This window comes from Callospermophilus lateralis, unplaced genomic scaffold (assembly GCF_048772815.1).
Source record: "Callospermophilus lateralis isolate mCalLat2 unplaced genomic scaffold, mCalLat2.hap1 Scaffold_63, whole genome shotgun sequence".
Taxonomy (NCBI): domain Eukaryota; kingdom Metazoa; phylum Chordata; class Mammalia; order Rodentia; family Sciuridae; genus Callospermophilus; species Callospermophilus lateralis.
This window is the reverse complement of record NW_027514713.1, coordinates 17,701,927-17,719,363: the sequence shown is the minus strand read 5'-3', so window position 1 is coordinate 17,719,363 and position 17,437 is coordinate 17,701,927. Positions and strand designations below refer to the sequence as shown.

Sequence of the window (17,437 nt, the reverse complement as noted above, 5' to 3'; positions counted from 1 at the left end):
AGGGTGGAGGTGGCAACCCCAGGCCTCCCCCAGATGAGGACAAAGCTGCCTGGCCACAAGTTGGCCGTGAGGTGGCAGGGATGGCAGTCCTGGCTCTGTCCCAGCATAAGGCTCATCTGGACACTTGGTGGGAGAGCAGCTGCCCACTGCTGGGCAGGGAGCTGTTTTATCCTGAGCCCAGGGGATCCAATGCCCCCCACGGCAACAGTCTGCACCAAGAGAGTGCCACTGCTAGTGATGCTGAGGACATGCTGGTGATGCTGTCCATTTCCCCAGAGGAGGTGAGAGCTGACGGCCGACCATCCTAAGGCCACACACAGAGATTTTGTGCTTCCAACCCAGTCAAAAAGCCACCATGGAGACCAGAGACACCACGGTGGTTGCACACATCACTGAGGGTGGGAGGGGAGGCCAAAACCAAAGTCAGACAGAAAATGGGGACAGTGCTCCCCATCCCTGTCAAGGCTGCAGCTGCCAATGCTAGAAGAAGGAGAGGAGCCCTGCTGAGGGTGGCTGCCCCATGGTGAAGAGGAGGGGCAGACATCAGCCAGAGAACAAAGTCCCCACGCGACACAGCACCACTGCCCCCGGCCACCACTGCCTTCCGAGGCACTGCCCAGTGTCGTCCCAGGTTCTTGGATAGGCATGGCTCTCAGAAGAGCAGGGTGCCCATGCTTCCCAACTCTCTTGGCTCCTTGACGAAAATCTCCAAGGACTGGGAGATGTTGGTGACTGCCAACAGGATCCCCGTCCCCAAGCTGATGGTGCCCAGGAAGGCAGCCAGGACTGAGAGGCCCCAAGACACAGGCCCCCAGAGGCCACTGCCATGGGGATGTACCTGGGGGAGGGCAGGTGGTCAGCCCCAGGCCACCACAGAGCCTCCAACCTGGCCACCAGTCTTGCCCATGACTGAGACCAGAACCTCAGGAGGCCCCACCACCTCCCTTAAGTATCCTCTGCTAACACCCCACTAATTCTATGGGACCTAGTCCCTGTTAGGGGACTGTGACTAGTCCAAACTGAAAGGCTGCTGAACACAGTGGTCCATTCCTGTCACCCCAGTAACTCAGGAGGCTGAGGCAGGAAGATCACAAGGTGGAGGCCAGCCTCAGCTGCTTTGCAAGGCCCTAAGCAGCTTAGCGAGACCCTGTCTCTAAATAAAATATAAAAAGATCTGGGGACGTAGCTTAGGGGTCAAGTGACCCTGAGTGTGATCCTCAGTAAGGGGGCTGGAGGGCTGGTTATGAGACCCAAATCCTGATGATGTCTATCGAAATGGCCACTGTCCCTACCAAGGACTCAAAAGCAACCAAAAATTTGCAACTGTGGCTTTTCCCATGGTTGATTCTCTCAGGAAAGGTCACCAATTGAGAACCCACAGGAGAACCTGGGCTGCCACCTGACTTTGTAGACACAGCCCTTTTAATGGTGGCTACTGCCGAGTGGCAGAGGAAGAGCTGAGAAAATGGCAGAGGGCACCAGGGAGGTTGGGGGCAGCCTTCAATCCAGGATGAGGTGCAGCTGCAAAGGGCGCTTCTTCTGCCCCGGACACCTGTGCCCTGGGGCCTCTCCCACCCTCCATTCTCTCCACCCCAAGGTTATGGCCACCCTGGCACATCTGGTCTCTGGCCTCCTCTCTGCTGTGGCCTTGTCAGCTGGAACTGACCTCCCTGCTTCAAACACCACCATCCCTCTACGGCTCTGCTGGCCTCTCAGCCACATCCAACATCTGTCTTTTTTCAGTCTTGGGGATTTAACCCAGGGGTTCCCCAACCCTGAGCCCTGTCTCCAGCTCTTTTTTTGTATTATATTTAGAGACAGGGTCTCACTGAGTTACTCAGGGCCTCACTAAGTTCCTGAGGTTGGCCTCCACCTTGCCATCCTCATGCCTTGGCCTCCAGGCATGCCTCAGAGAGCCTGGCGCTTCAGCTCAGATCCATCTGGAGCCCCACTCTGTGCTCAGAGCCTGGGCACTGCTCCTGGATGCCTAGGGCAGCATCCCACTAGCATGAGCAGAGGTGAGGGTCCCCTGCTGCCAGCACCATCCCTACAGAGCCCCATGCTGGGTCACTAGGCTGCATGCACCTGGCTCCCTGCTGAGGGCGCTAGACATCTTATTCCATGTCCCCAGCATCCAGTACTTAGCAGGTTCATAAATATCCAATGACACAGGGACCTTGCCTACCCTGTGATCTGAGAATGAGACACATGGACACTGAAGACCACAAGGTCCACTGGTGCTGGAGGCCCGGGAGCCGCACCTGCTGACTGGGGGTGGGTACTGCACTCGCCGGTTGAGCTCATGCACCATGGATGTCTCCCGGTGGCCCCACATCACCATCTGCTGCTCCTTCAGCTGCTTGACCACCTGCATGATGCACAGAGCAAAGGATATGTTCAGAGGTGGTTTCAGAGGGAAAGGTCTCAAGCTGCTGGACACTTAAAGGGCTCTTTCTGCAGCTCTACATCTTTACAAAGACTTTAAAAATGCCCAAAATCCTGGGGTGCACCCCTGTCATTCCAGCAGCTTGGGAGGCTGAGGCAGGAGGATCGCAATTTGGAGGCCAGCCTCAGCCACTTAGCAAGGCCCTGAGCAGCTCAGCGAGACCCTGTCTCCAGATGAAATCTAACAAGGGCTCAGAGGTTAAGTGTCCCTGGACCAACAAGGTGCCATAAGGAGACCAGACAATGTGTGATTTTCCACTCTGGCTTCAGGTTCTCAGACCTGCTGCTGATGGCTGAACTCCATCCATCTGTCCTTAATGCTCTGAACTGTTTCACCAAGGTGGGTGGTCCATCTGCATGTCACAAACCACCACTGTGACAAAGCAACAAGCCGAATGCCACTTTAAGAACGTCCGTTCATACTTACATTCTTGGCAGATGAGCTCAAGACCTCGACCCAGATCTTAGAGAAGAAGGCAAAGATCCCAGCATGAACATGAGGTACACTACCACATGGACAGGGTCCTCCAACACGGAGCCAAAGGACTCCAGCAGAGATAGGTAGTAACACAGGCCACAAACTGCATAGGTGCAGGCGGGGCCTCCAGAAGACGTGTCCTTGGAAGAAGGAACAGAAGGTCTGGGACGCTGCATCTACTGTACCTGAGCTTCAAGATGAACCCAGAGCAGATCAAAGACTGTGATTGCAGCCGGGCACAATGACACACTCCTGTCACCCCACAGCTCAGGAAGCTGAGGCAGGAGGATGGAAAGTTGAAGGCCCTAAGCAGCTCAGTGAGACCCTGAGTCTAAATAGGGGTGGAACAGGGCTCAGAAGTCAAGGGACCCTGGGTTCAGTCCTTGTTACAAAAAACTTCCTGCACAGAATTTGGGAAAGGACACAGGGGAGGAGATCTGTGGGTGAGACACTTGGTCAGGAGCAAGACGCACAGATGCGGAGCAACAACACCCACTCTGTGGCCAGGAGACCCTCCTTGGGAACATCTGACTGACAGACCAGGTGCCCAACAGACTGATGAGCAGGTGCCCACTGAAGCGAGCCGACAGGATCTGGGAGATGATGTAGAGGTGGGGACCAGGGCGGACTGCAGGACAATCGGGACATTGGAGGTGAAGAAGAGCTCAACGGGGTAGGTGTGGTACTGGCCCTGGTAGTGCGCAGTCTTGATGGGCAGGTCCATCTGGAAGCCCTGAGGACACAGAACAGGGCACTCTTCACTGCCTTGCTGTCCCCTATGGTCCAGAGGTACAAGAAGTGGCAACAGCTCTGGGGACCCAACTTCTGACACTGCTGGAGAGCACCTGCCGCTTCCCTCACAACCACTGTGTGGGGCACACACAGAAAAAAGACCAGAAAAACTGGTTTCAAAATGTACTCAAGTCCACTCTATGGCCATTCATATCTAAACAGAAAAAAAAAAGAAAAAAACAATTATGCCGAAGCCAGAGACAGTGGTGCAGGCCTGTCATCATCAGCAGCTCTGGAGGCTGAGGTAGGAGGACTACAATTTGGAGGCCAGCCTCAGCAACTCAGCAAGACTCTGACTCTAAATAAAATATAAAAAGTTCTGGGGATGGGGCTCAGGGGTTCAGTGCCCCTGGGTTCCATCCCTGGTACCAAAAAAAAAATAAAGAAAAATAATTGCAGACTTCTTGGGCTCACGTTGGACACACCTGGAAATGGATGACCACAGCGATGACAAAGATGGAGGCGATGAGGTTCATGAGGTCGGGGAGATTCTGGCAGGAGAAAGCCTCACTAATTGCTTGGACTTTGTCTGTGCACGTGGCACAGAGATGAAATAGTGCAATGATGGCACGCTCCAATTCCATACCTGTTGGCAGAGAAGAACCCAAATGTGAAGGGAAGAACAAAGGGCTGAACCCCGCTGGGTCTTAGGCCTCCTCCTGGCCAAAGCAGAGTCAGGAGAACAGAATCAGCCAGGAGACTCAACTGGTAGACTCACGGCACCACAGTCATGGGGTCACTGTTTGGATTTTTTTTTTGGCACCAGGGATGGAACCCACGGGCCCTCGGCCACTGAACCCCAATTCCAGCCTATTTGTATTTCATTCACAGACAGCATCTCACTGAGTTGCTGAGGCCTTGCTGTTGCTGAGCCTGACCTCCAAGTTGAGATCCTCCTGCCTCAGCCTCAGCAACAGGCAGAAAGGAGCCTGGTCTGAGGAACAGGCAACAGATCATCCCAGGACACTGCAGCAGAGGGCAACAAGGTCCAAGCACTTCAGAAATTGTGTGAGAATGACTTTAGAACAAAAGGACAGTGGGAAACACTGTCACCATGGCCCCTGATGCCAGTGCTTCCCTAGACATGGCATCTGTGGGCAGAGTGGCTAATGGCTGGGGACTAAGATGTCCCAGTCTCTCCCTGGGACAGCATTTTCCTGTCACCTCAGAGTTGGGACTGCAGGACTCGCATCACCTTCTGGATGGCCACTCAGATGGGCCATCTGTCCTGAAGACCACATGGACGGGATGTCTGTGACAGAAACACTATCCTAGCTTTCCCTGGCCCCTGGAATCCCCATGGTGGTCTTCTGACAGCCCCTCTCCCTGCCACCTCTGGCTGTGTGGATCAACAGCTGATGTCCCTGTGGTCAAGAATCTGGAGACATTAAAGCTTGAGCATTTTGTAAAGGAGGAAGTGAACCCAGGGGGGAGAAAGCAGGGACTTTTCCTGGCTGCTCTTGCTACCAATGACCTCTCTGAACTCCCCTAACTTGCTCCACTGAGCCACACGCCAACCCTCAAACACACCAGCTCATCTCTGCCCCAGGGCCTTTGCACCTGCCGGGTTCTCTAGATGGGCCCATAACACTCTTCCCCAGTCACCCCATCTTCCTTCTCTGCTCTACTCTGACCCGGGACCCTGGGATGACACTGACGCTCCCATGTCTTATGTTATCTCCCTTTGTATTCTTAGCACCCACAGAAGCTCCTGGTGCTTAACATCACCTGCCTGACAAGTGTCAGGAATGAAAGGTGGGTCACAGCAAAGTCAGGGTGAGGGCCTTAGGAGCCTTCTGAATGTTTAACATGGTCATTTCATGCAAATCACTACCTGCTAATCTCTGTGAACTGGATTAATTTCATGTGCTAGTGTTGCCCCGGGGGCGAGAGTCATGTGGCGTCTGTACTCTCCACCTCCCTCCCAGCCTGGACTGTCCCCCCCTCAGTGAAGAAGGACCAGCTGTGCTCTCCACCCTAGGGGCCCTTCCACACCCCACTTTCCAGGTTGCAAGCTGAGCCGTGGTGGCACTCCTGGTAAAAGGTGGCCCTTCCAGCTGCAAGCTACCTGTGCCTGCTCCATTCTCTTCTTGCCCATCCTGGGGGTGTCCCCATGGCTCCACCATTTGGGCTCCTTACAGCACCACTCAAATCCCCCCAGGTAGTGCCTCTGCCCCAGCCAGTTTCAAGAGTTGGCCAAGGCAGCCACCTCCATTTCTCAGTTGTCTGTGGCCTTCATCTCTCACTAAGTCCTAAGGCCCTCACTCTGATGTCACACTGGCTGGCTCAGGCTGGATGGCTGTGCCACTTCCCCAGCCATTTTCTCAGCCTGTCTCTCAGGAACAGCAAATCATTCCTTCCAAATCTGTCCCCTCACTCACTATCCTGCTCCAGAGCAAAGTGATCCTTTGGCTGGCTGCCGCGGCCCAAGCCTTTGCTGACTGGCCCCCTGTGGCCAACACTGCTCCCACTCCTTTCGAATGCAGCCCCCCCCCAAAGCCAGGAGGTGTTGGCTGACACTCCGACTCCTACCCAGCTTTTGCCCCCACATCCACGGCTGGGACCCATCTGCTTTGCACCCCCAGATCCTCAATTCACCTTAGATTTTCTGAAATTGTAGGAAGAGTCTGGTGTCCCTTTGCCTACTCTTCTGTAAGTGTCCCCAACCCTCCTTCCCATAGGATCCCTCAGGCACCCTGCAGAGACCTGTCTGCAGTTTTCTCAATTTGATGACATGGCACTGGAGGCCAAGAATAAGCTCCACAGTCAATTCCAAGAAAACACACAAATGCACACAAATATTTTCCATGAGAGAGACTTCCGAGCAAATAACAGATTCAGGGTTCAGAGGCCAAAAGAAAAAGAAAAGAAAAAAAGTCAATTTCCCCTCTCCTAAGAAGTCTCACATGTTTTGCAGTTTTTATTTTATTAAGACTTGTAAGCCAGGTATCATGGTGCATGCCTGTAATCACAGTGGCTCTGGAGGCTAAAGCAGGAGAACTGCAAATCAACGGCTAACCTCAGCCAAATTGGGGCTCTAAGCAACTCAGCAAGACCCTGTCTCTGAAAAATACAAAAGAGGGTTGGGGACGGGGCTCAGGGGTTAACTGTCCCTGAGTTCAATCCCTAGTGCCTTCCACCCCAAATTGGCAGTACTGCGGATTGAACCCAGGAACAGTCATTCTACCCCAGCCTTTTTTGACACAGGGTCTCACTTATTTGCCAAGGCTGTCCTTGAACTTGTAATCATCGAACTAACTGCTCCTTGCCTGAACAAGTGGTTTGGTGTAGCAATTTCCTTTTTAAAATCTTATTCACTAAGAACAACTGCTACAATATGTGCAGATGATTGCCCAAGGATATTCACTTTGATGCTACCTGTGACTGAGAAAGGACTGAAATTGGCTAAAATCAACACTTCTTTATCTTTTCAGTGCAGGTTCCTGCTAAGAAATATGAGGCAGGATTACTCTGTGGCAAGTTGACTGTCTTTGAAATATTTTTATAAGAGGTGTTATTATTATTATTATTATCATTATTGTTATTATTTTGTACTAGGGATTTAACCCAGGACCACTTAACCTCTGAGCCCTTTTCCCAGCCCTTTTTCATTTTATTTAGAGACAGTGTCTCACTGAGTTTCTTAGGGCCTCACTAAGTTGCTGAGGCTGGCCTCCAACTTGTGATCCTTTTGCCTCAGCCTCCTGAGCTGCTGTGATGACAGACTTGAGCCTCTGCACTCAGCTATATTTTTAAAACTTTGCACACTGAAAATTCAGAAGACATGTTTCTGAAACAGACATTTTCCCCCAGAGGAATACTCTGCATGTATGAAAACTTCCTGCAGAAGTGCCCCACAGGAGGCAGGGCCATTACCTTGGTTGGTGTTGATGGTGGTGGGGTTGAAGGTCTTTCCCAGGATGGTTTCACAGATGTTGCTTGAAATGGAGAGGGAGAAGCCAAAGCCCAGGCTGTACCCTTTCTAAAGAAGGTCATCCAAAATGAGGACGATCAAGCCCACCACAAAGAACTGCAGAATTGAAATAAATAAATTAATAAAATGGACTCTGCATTACTGGCCTCAGGGCTCTGGTTCCTTCCATCTTCAATGACTGGGCTCTCTGCTATGAAGGCCAAATAAGAGACCCTTCTCAATCTTCCTCACGGAAATTCAGAAGACAAAGCCAGGGTCTTTCAATTCTTTATTTTTTTAAATCTATTTTTTAGTTGGAGATGGACACAACATCTTTATTTAATTTTTATGGGGTGCTGAGGATGGAGCCGAAGGCCTCGTGCATGACAGTTGAGCCTCTACCACCGAGTCCCAGCCCCAACCCCTACATTTTTTTGTTTTTGTTTCTTAATTGTTTGGGGTGTGCAGGTGGACAGCATGCCTTTATTGATTTCAATATTTCTCGTTGTAGATGGGCTCAGTGTCTTTATTTGATTGATTTCTTTTTGGGCGGTGTCCAGCCTCCAACTCGAGGCTTCACCCTGCTCAGGCCAGTGTCTAATCCTGAGCCCAGACCTGAGCCTGGCCTGGCCCCATCTCTTGCTGAGTACTGCTGATGAGAAAGAGGGATGGTGCAGTCACTCAGGAAGTGGCGTGCAATTGGGGGTTCACCTGAGTGGTGATCAGCAGGCAGATCACAGCGCTCATCTTTGAGGCGTCCCTATCCATGCCCGTCATCACATCCATTATGGACTGGCCAATGGTAACAATCATGCCGAACACTAGGATCCCAAGAGAACCCTTAGCAGAGTGTGACAGGAACACAGATGACAAATACTGACACTGCACCCGGGGACTTGGTAAGGATTGTCCAACTGTCACATGTCAAAGTACATGAGAACTCAGAGGCTATCTAGTGAAAGCACCTTTGGATTTTTTTTGTACTTTAGGGATTGAGCCCAGGGCCTTGCGGATGGTAGGCAAGTGCTCTACTAAACCTCAGCCCAGTCATCCTAAATTCTTTTTTGTAAAAAATGATCTTGAATTTTTAAGATGGAAAAACATTTTTAAAAATTATCAAGCATGGCGGGCGAGCGCGGGCCGGGCGCCCTCGGCGGGCGCGCTCCCTCCCGCCGCCCGCCAGGACTCGGCCGCGCTGGTTGTGCGTTCGCGGCGCTGGCTCTCGGCCGCCCGAGGCTGCTGCTCCGGTTCGGATTTGGTTCGCGTGCATCCGCTTTCAGACTTTGGCGAGGAAGGAGCTGAGACTTGCGGACAGAGCCGGGCTGGAGTTGGGCGTTTTCTCTGCGTGCGTTTTGCTGGCTTCCCCCCCCTTCCCCCCCCCACCCCCCCCACCCCCCCCACCCCCCCACCCCCCACCCCCACCCCCCACCCCCGGCTCTGGTGATCACCCATCAGGAACCCTGCTAAGGACCCAAACCATGAACTTGGGGCTGACAGGACCGCTTAACCCCTTGCGACCAGGCTTCAGATGCCAGCTCTGAAAAGCTCTTCAACACTGTAATTGTGAATAAAGATTCGGAGTTAGGTGTTGGCGCGCTGCCTGAACATGACAGCCAGGATGCAGGGCCAATTGTCCCCAAGATATCAGGTCTAGAGAGAAACCAGGAGAAGAGCCAAGACTGTTGCAAAGAGCCCGCCTTTGAGCCTGTGGTGCTTAAGGACCCCTGCCCTCAGGTCCCGCAGCCGCTGCCCCAGCCCCAGGCAGAGCCCCAGCTCCGAGCCCCTTCTCCAGACCCTGACTTGGTGCCACGCACAGAGGCCCCACCAACAGCCCCTCCTCCAAGTACGCAGCCCCCGCAGGGCCCTCCAGAGGCCCCACTGCAGCCCGCCCCACAGCCTCAGGTGCAGCGGCCACCCAGGCCACCGTCCCCCACCCAGCTGCTCCACCAGCACCTTCCTGCTGTGCAGGCCCACCCCTCGTCCCAGGGCCTGCCCCAGCCCCTGTCAGCCTACAGCAGCAGCCTGAACCTCAACAGTTTAAGCAGCAGCAGGAGCAGCACTCCGGCCAAGACTCAGCCCGCCGCCCCGCACCTCTCCCACCACCCCTCGGCCTCCCCGTTCCCCCTCTCCCTTCCCAGCCACAGCCCCCTGCACAGCTTCACCCCCACCCTCCAGGCCCCCACTCACGCACATCACCCCAATATGTTTGCCCCGCCCACTGCTTTGCCTCCGCCACCACCGCTGACGTCAGGGAGTCTGCAGGTCCCCGGACACCCTGCCGCAAGCACTTACTCAGAGCAAGACATCTTGCGGCAGGAACTGAACACGCGTTTTCTGGCCTCTCAGAGCGCGGACCGCGGGGCCTCCCTGGGCCCCCCGCCCTACCTGCGGACCGAGTTCCACCAGCACCAGCACCAGCACCAGCACACGCACCAGCACACGCACCAGCACACGCACCAGCACACCTTCACACCCTTCCCCCACGCCATCCCGCCCACCGCCATCATGCGGACGCCAGCACCTCCCATGGTGCGTACCCCAGGCAGAAATCTCTTCCACTCCTACCCTCCTGCAGTGTCGGGCATCCCCCCCATGATCCCACCCACGGGCCCTTTTGGTTCACTACAAGGAGCATTTCAGCCCAAGACATCCAACCCTATCGATGTTGCTGCTCGGCCTGGGACAGTCCCACACACTTTACTTCAGAAGGACCCGCGGTTGACAGATCCTTTCAGACCTATGTTAAGGGAACCAGGGAAGTGGTGCGCTATGCATGTTCACATCGCCTGGCAGATTTACCACCAACAACAGAAAGTCAAGAAGCCGATGCAGTCAGACCCACACAAGCTGGACTTCGGACTGAAGCCTGAGTTCCTGAGCCGCCCACCAGGCCCCAGTCTCTTTGGAGCCATCCACCACCCCCATGACCTGGCTCGACCTTCAACTTTGTTCTCTGCCTCTGGTGCTGCACACCCCACCGGGACCCCTTTTGGGCCACCTCCTCATCACAGCAACTTCCTCAACCCTGCTGCTCACCTGGAGCCTTTCAATCGTCCGTCCACCTTCACGGGCCTAGCAGCGGTTGGTGGCAATGCCTTCGGGGGACTTGGAAACCCGTTAGTTACTCCCAATAACATGTATTCATTTTAACTCTGGGTACTGTTGAAGGCTTTGAGAAAGCGTGGAGAAAAGACACTCCAGCCACCCCTCACCAGCACCTATCCTCCCGGCCAACGCCCTGGGACACAGCCGCAGCGCCACCGAGCAGATCAGGGGTCATTTGAACACAGAGGCTCGCGAGAAGGACAAACCCAAAGAGAGGGAGAGAGACCACCCGGAGTCGCGGAAAGACCTGGCCGCAGAAGAGCACAAGGCCAAGGAGGGCCCGGCGCCCGAGAAGGACGGGCATGGCCACGAGGGCCGCGCCCCGGGCGAGGAGGCCAAGCAGCTGGTGCGCGCGCCGTCGCCCTACGTGCGAACCCCCGCGCTGGACAGTGCCCGGCCGGGCAGCACCTCAGGCCGCGAGGCCAAGCCGCGCAAGGGCGAACGAACCCTGCCTATGAGAACCAGCGGAAGAGCGCCGAGGTCAAGGTCAAGGAGGAGCGCAGGGAGGAGCACGAGCTGCCTGCGGAGCCCGCGCAGCCACCGAGCGCCGCGGAGCCACCGGGCGCAGCCTCGGGTACCCACGCAGGCCCGCTGGCCTCGGTGCCCATGGCGGTGGGCGTGGCGGGCCTGCACCCCATGGGTGGCATCGGCAGCCTGGACCGGACCCGCATGATGACCCCCTTCATGGGCCTCAGCCCGCTCCCGGGTGGGGAGCGCTTCCCCTACCCGTCCTTCCACTGGGACCCCATGCGGGACCCGCTGAGGGACCCTTACCGCGAGCTCCACGTGCACCGCAGGGACCCGCTGGCCAGGGACTTCCTGCTGTGCGGCGACCCGCTGCACCGGCTGTCGGTCGCTCAGCTGTAGGAGGCCGACAGATCCTTCCGGGACCGCGAGCCGCACGACTACAGCCACCACCATCACCACCACCCGCCGCTGGCTGTGGACCCGCGGCGGGAGCACGAGCGGGCCGGCCACCTGGATGAGCGTGAGCGCCTGCACGTGCTGCGCGAGGACTACGAGCACCCGCAGCTGCACGCCGTGCACCCCGCCTCCCTGGACAGCCACCTGCCGCACCCCAGCCTCCTCACGCCGGGCCTCCCCAGCATGCACTACCCACGCATCAGCCCCACAGCGGGCCACCAGAACGGACTGCTCAACAAGACGCCCCCCACAGCAGCGCTGAGTGTGCCGCCCCCACTCATCTCCACGCTAGGGGGCCGCCCGGTGTCCCCACGCAGGACTACGCCTCTGTCTGCGGAGATCAGGGAGCGGCCGCCCTCCCACACTTTGAAGGACATCGAGGCGCAGTAAGGGGACGAGCGGAGGGAGCCCCGAGAGCAGGGAGGACTCCTGCACCCCGCGCAGACGCGGTGGCCAGCCCCACCGCTCCCCTTGTAAAACATGTACAGACTCCGTGCAGATTTGGAAATGTTTTTGTATATTCTATGTTGGAATTTTTCAGATCCTTTAGCTAAGTCATATGTTCTCATGTCTCCTACTCTTTGTTCCTTGTATGAAACTTCTTGATTTCAGCCAAAACAGTAAAGATGACAACACACACCAATTTGAGGAGGACGGGGGAGCCCACACCATCCATCACGCAGAGCTCTTTCAGATGGGAAGGGAAGGCCGTGTACATAGTCCTGTAAAGAGATTGCTTCATGAGCTGGTGGTTCATATATGCAAAGGGTGAGACGAAAGCTTTACTATGTACAAATGTAAATAGATAAAGATTAAGTAACATAATACATTACTACTTCTTGAAATGTGCTATTTGCAAACCTAATATCAGTGGGCACTGCCTGCTAAGGCTGTGTTCCCCGTATTGTTAGAGACAGCTAAACCCTTCAACTATGCAATGAACGTTAGGGCTTCTCACAAAAGCCCGCCTAACTCAAAGGAGCCTTTTCAAATCCATTTACAACATACTTAAGGTCATATTTTCCCTGAACAAGCGCTTACGTGATATGACTCTGTTTTCCTTGCTTGTTTTTTTTTTTTCAAATGGAGAAACATCCTATTTTGCAGAGGGGACCCCAGGCTGGAACTTTGCATCTGAAGTTGCTGCTTGTGGGCTTCAGGGGCAGGTGCGCCCCAGGAAGGCAAACCAGTGCCAGGGAGGGTGGGATTGGTCAGATGCCAAAATCAGGGGCGGGCATCGGTGTCTGGCAGACAGAGCAGGCTGCCAGAATTGGTCACCGCCAGTCACGCGACCTCACACGCCTCTGGTGGGAACCATGCCTTTTTTTTAAGTGTGTCCTATTTCATATGTATGCACACTTCCTCATTTTGCAGTGCGACTTAATTACACCCAAACAGATCCTGAAAGAAAGCTTCGTGTTTTCTGAAATGATGGATATGTTTTCACTGTATTCAGAAACCGCTGAGTGTGAGGTGGGTTCCCAGCGCCACGCACTGTACTCTAGTCAGTAACAAGGTCTGGGCGTAGCCGGGACAGGTCGACCTCGCAGAGCCATCGAGATTCACAGAGGTGACAGGTGGCAGAGGAGAAGTCGTGTGTGTGCGCGCGTGTGTTTTTGAGTTTGCATCAATTTTAGTGTCTCTTCATGATACTTTTATAATACATTAAACTTCTTGTCTACATATTTGGAGAGAATATGACTTTACTAGCAGAGAAATACAATATATCTTGTCTACTGGACTGTAAAATACATGTATGAAATAAAATTAGTTCCATTTGGTCTTCTAGTATATTAAAGTGCTATCTGACTTTGTTATCCTGTTTTTGCAAAAAAAAAAAAAAAAAGTTAACTACAGACCATTGTTTCTAATAAGCAGAGAGATCTATTTTAGTAGTAAACTGAAGGTTTAGTTGTGAGCTTCAGATTTTGTGAACACCAGATGTTGTGCAGTGTTTTGTTTTGTTTTTTGGGGTTTTCTTTTTTTTTTTTTTTTGTTTTTTTTTTTTTCGGTTTTGTTTTGTTTCTTTTTTTTTAAAAGACAACAACTTTAAGAATCCAAGGAATATGTACACTGGAACTGTAGTGGTAGCTTTCAGTATTGTAAAGAGATTGTTCTATACAGACCTTTTGCTGTTTATCCTGTATGTAACAAAGTCCTTTCTAGACCCTGTGTGAAAAGCAAAGTGAAGCAACTGAATCTTCAGTATGTTCTCATCGCCGGAGCCTCTTGGGTAATGTAAACTGTGCCATGTTATTAAAAAAAAAGAAAAAGAAAAAAAATTATCAAGCGTAAGGAGAAAACTTCTGGGTCTGTAGCTCAGTGGTAGAGACACTGAGTTCCATTTCCAGGTTTGCAAAAAAATAATATTAAAAACAAAGAGAGAAAGAGAAAAAACACCTGATTTGGGCTTTAGAAAAATACTGCAAAATTTTTTTTGTTTGTTTTGCTTTTGGTACCAGGGATTGAACTCAGGAGTACTCAACCACTGAGCCCCATCCCCAGCCCTATTTTGTGGTTTATTTAGAGACAGGGTCTCACTGAGATGCTTAGGGGCTCGCTGTTGCTGAGGCTGGATTTGAACTCACAATCCTCCTGCCTCAGCCTCCCGAGCTGCTGGGATTAGAGGAGTGCACCACTGCACTAAGCCAAGTATATTTTAAAATGTCCAAAATAAAAAATTAAAAAAAGAAAACCACTTATTAGTGCTTCAGAAGAATGATTCATTAATTTAAGACATTGAATAATAAATGAAGTACTTATTATTTAATAATGCATTACTTAATTCATTAATGATTAATACATTAATACATAAATATATTCTACAATCTTGATTGGTGTCTGAAACTCACAAATTTAAGTTAGATGGATTTCTCACTCAATTATTTAACCTTCTAACTTAAGAGCTCTAAGGCATGCTGTATGGAAGATGGCAGAGTAGAAAACTGTAATCATTGTTTTCTAAATAATACATTCCAGTTAACAGAGGCTAGGCTTGGCTGACTCTGAGGCTGGTCCCCATTATTGGGACTGCCTATCATTTGAAATGGCCAATATTCTTAACCTAGTTTAACAGCACATAGAAACTGAGACTGCAGAACTATTATCTAAATTTCTTCCACATCACAAAACTAATCAACAGCAGAGCTGGACTGAGAGGATCACCGTTCTGCTCATTAAATCCTTTTAAATGCAGGAAAAAAAATAGAACTTGCTAAATAACTACCATGCACTAGGCACTGTGAGAGTATTATTCAGTTTAATCATTTTTTTTAGTACTGAGGACTGAGCAAAGGTGCTTCACCCCTGAGCAACTTCCCCAGCCATTTTTTAATTTTATTTACAGACAGGGTCTCACTGAGTTGCTTATGGCCTCACTAAGTTGCTGAGACTGGCCTCCAACTGGCGATACTCCTGCCTCAGCCTCCAGAGTTGCTGAAATTACAGGCATACTCCACAGCACCAGGCTTTGATTAAATTCTTATAACATCTCTGAAGTAGATGTCACCTCCTTCACAAGGTATGGAAATCATGGCTGGTGAAGGGGTGACCTCCATGCCCTGATCCTTCAATTTCATCCTCTGGGGCATTCCTGCCCTCCCCTGCCCTGCCTGGCCTTCCCCCATACCCAGCACCTCCCAGAAGTGCTCTCTCATTAACAGGCCATGGAGCACCTACAGGGTTGGCAGGCCAAGCACACACGCCAAACTGGGCTGTTTTAATGCTCCTAATTTTAGGGCCAATTCAAATTGTCAACCAGACATCAGAACTGTACCCTTGATCTTTCTTATATTTCTTGGCTCCATTGAAGAGGGCTTGGTCTTTTGGGGTGTCACCCACTTCAATCATCTTGGCACTAGCCAAGAGTGCATGATGAGGCCCAAGGTGACAATTGCAGAGATACCCAGCTACTTGAATGTGCATAAGGAAAGGGGCAGCCACAAAGCCCCTGTGAGCCCAGGAAAGCAAGACATCATTTAATAAAATGAAACTACAGAATTGCATGCGACCCCCTTCTCCACAGGATGGGCTTCAGGTTTCTTACAGCAATTATAGAATAACTCCTTAAAACCAAAGATTAGAACACAACTGAGTGCCTCTGTTGAGCCTGTCAGACCCTGTGTCATTCTGTTTGGAAAATCACATACCCCTCAAGAGCCTGTTGCATTCCCATCCCCATGGACAGATCCATTCTGGCTGGACAGAGGTCAGAGAGTCCCGTCTTTCATCATTTCATAAAACTGGAGAACATTCCAATCATTTTCTGAGTCTGCGGATGGGGCTGGCACAATTGGATCTAGTTGGGAATCAACCTTCCCTTTCCATCATGTTCAGATGAGCTCTGATTCTGAGTGACTGGAACCTCATTGGAACCCCATTTTTAAACCATGTCCATTAAATGTACCATCAACATACACAAGAAAATCATTTCCAGACCCACCAGTGACTGGTTAGAATCGACCCTCCACTGTCACTCATGGTTTTGATCCGTATATTTCACCCGTAGATATGAAAAAGACATAGCTGAGAAACCAATGAAAAGTTCTAGAGAATATTCTAGGTGGACTCACCATCTCATTTCAGGGATTTCAAACACTCTAGTTTTTTCTAGTTTTCAGAAATTCTCAAGCAGAGACTTATCTTGTTCATCCAGGTTTTGTATTGCATTCAAACCCAACTCCAAAGAAGATGGTGTTGCCCAAGCTGAATGCACAGTTGATCAGGCTATTCGACATGGCACATGCAGACTTTCCAGGCCACAGAGCTGCCCATCCTCTGAGCTCCACAGAAAGGCTGTCATTCAACTAAATGGTGCTGGTCCAGTAGAAAAGAGGCAGAGTGAGTCTGAGCCTCCCTCTGTTGGAGGCCAGAATTCCTCACATCCAGTAGAAAGGGTCCGAAGAATCTGAGGCCATAATACCAAATAGAGGATCTGGAAACAAGCAGAAACCAAAGGACTGGCACGTGTGTCCCCCCTCTTCCCCATGCTCCAACACCAGCACAGGAGACTAAGAAGATGAAGAAGGGGATGGCCACCCACAGCACCTTCTCATCCAACTGGATCTGCAGAAGAGACAGAATCAGAGGACTCAAAGTTTCCCAGTAAGTCAATAAAAATGGAGTCCCACAGATCCTTTCTCTGATCACCAAGGAAGGCCAAGGAGGGCTGGGGCCACAGCTTCACGGGGAAGCACTTGCCTAGCATGAATGATGCTCTGGGTTCATACTCCAGCAGAACTTTCCCCCCAAAAGGAGAAGAAGCCAAACCATGCACCAAGCAGAGCCCTTCCTGCGGACAAAGCCAATGTGAATATGTCCGCAGGTGTCATGTCTGGGAATCCTCATATTATACAATATCATGATCTTCCCTCTGCTTAAGTGAGTTCAATGGCAAAGCTGTGCTCTTAACCACTGACATGAATAGTTTAGATCCTCAAGGTGAGGCAAGAGGAAGACAAGTTCAAAGCCAGCCTGAGCAAAAGTAAGGCACTGAGCCACTCTATGAGACCCTTTCTTTTCATTAAAAAAAACAAACTAGAGCTGAAGACATCTCTCAGTGAGTGGTTGCTTCTGAGTTCAAGCCTAGCGAATAAATAAATAAATAAATACATACATACATACATACATACTTTCTGTTGTTGATATTTTTAAAATAATATTTTAGTCTTTATTTTATTTACCTCTTCTCTGATGTTTAGTATTTTTTTTCTACTAGTTTTGGGTCTGGCTTGTTCTTGATTTTCTACCTCCTTGAAGTGGAAATCTTGGTTGCTTTCTTT

At 51.5% G+C, this 17,437-nt stretch overlaps 1 protein-coding gene and 1 pseudogene across 1 annotated transcript; one reads left to right on the top strand and one right to left on the bottom strand.

Annotated features, from left to right (window-relative positions):
• Nucleotides 1-652: 652 nt before the first annotated feature.
• LOC143389464 (protein transport protein Sec61 subunit alpha-like) lies at nt 653-16,703 on the bottom strand (annotated as a pseudogene).
• Nucleotides 8,495-12,047, top strand: LOC143389626 (autism susceptibility gene 2 protein-like). Its single transcript, XM_076842558.2, is given in 4 exon segments — nt 8,495-8,527; nt 9,150-10,765; nt 10,809-11,178; nt 11,181-12,047. Coding segments are annotated over 4 exon segments (2,886 nt in total).
• Nucleotides 16,704-17,437: the final 734 nt, after the last annotated feature.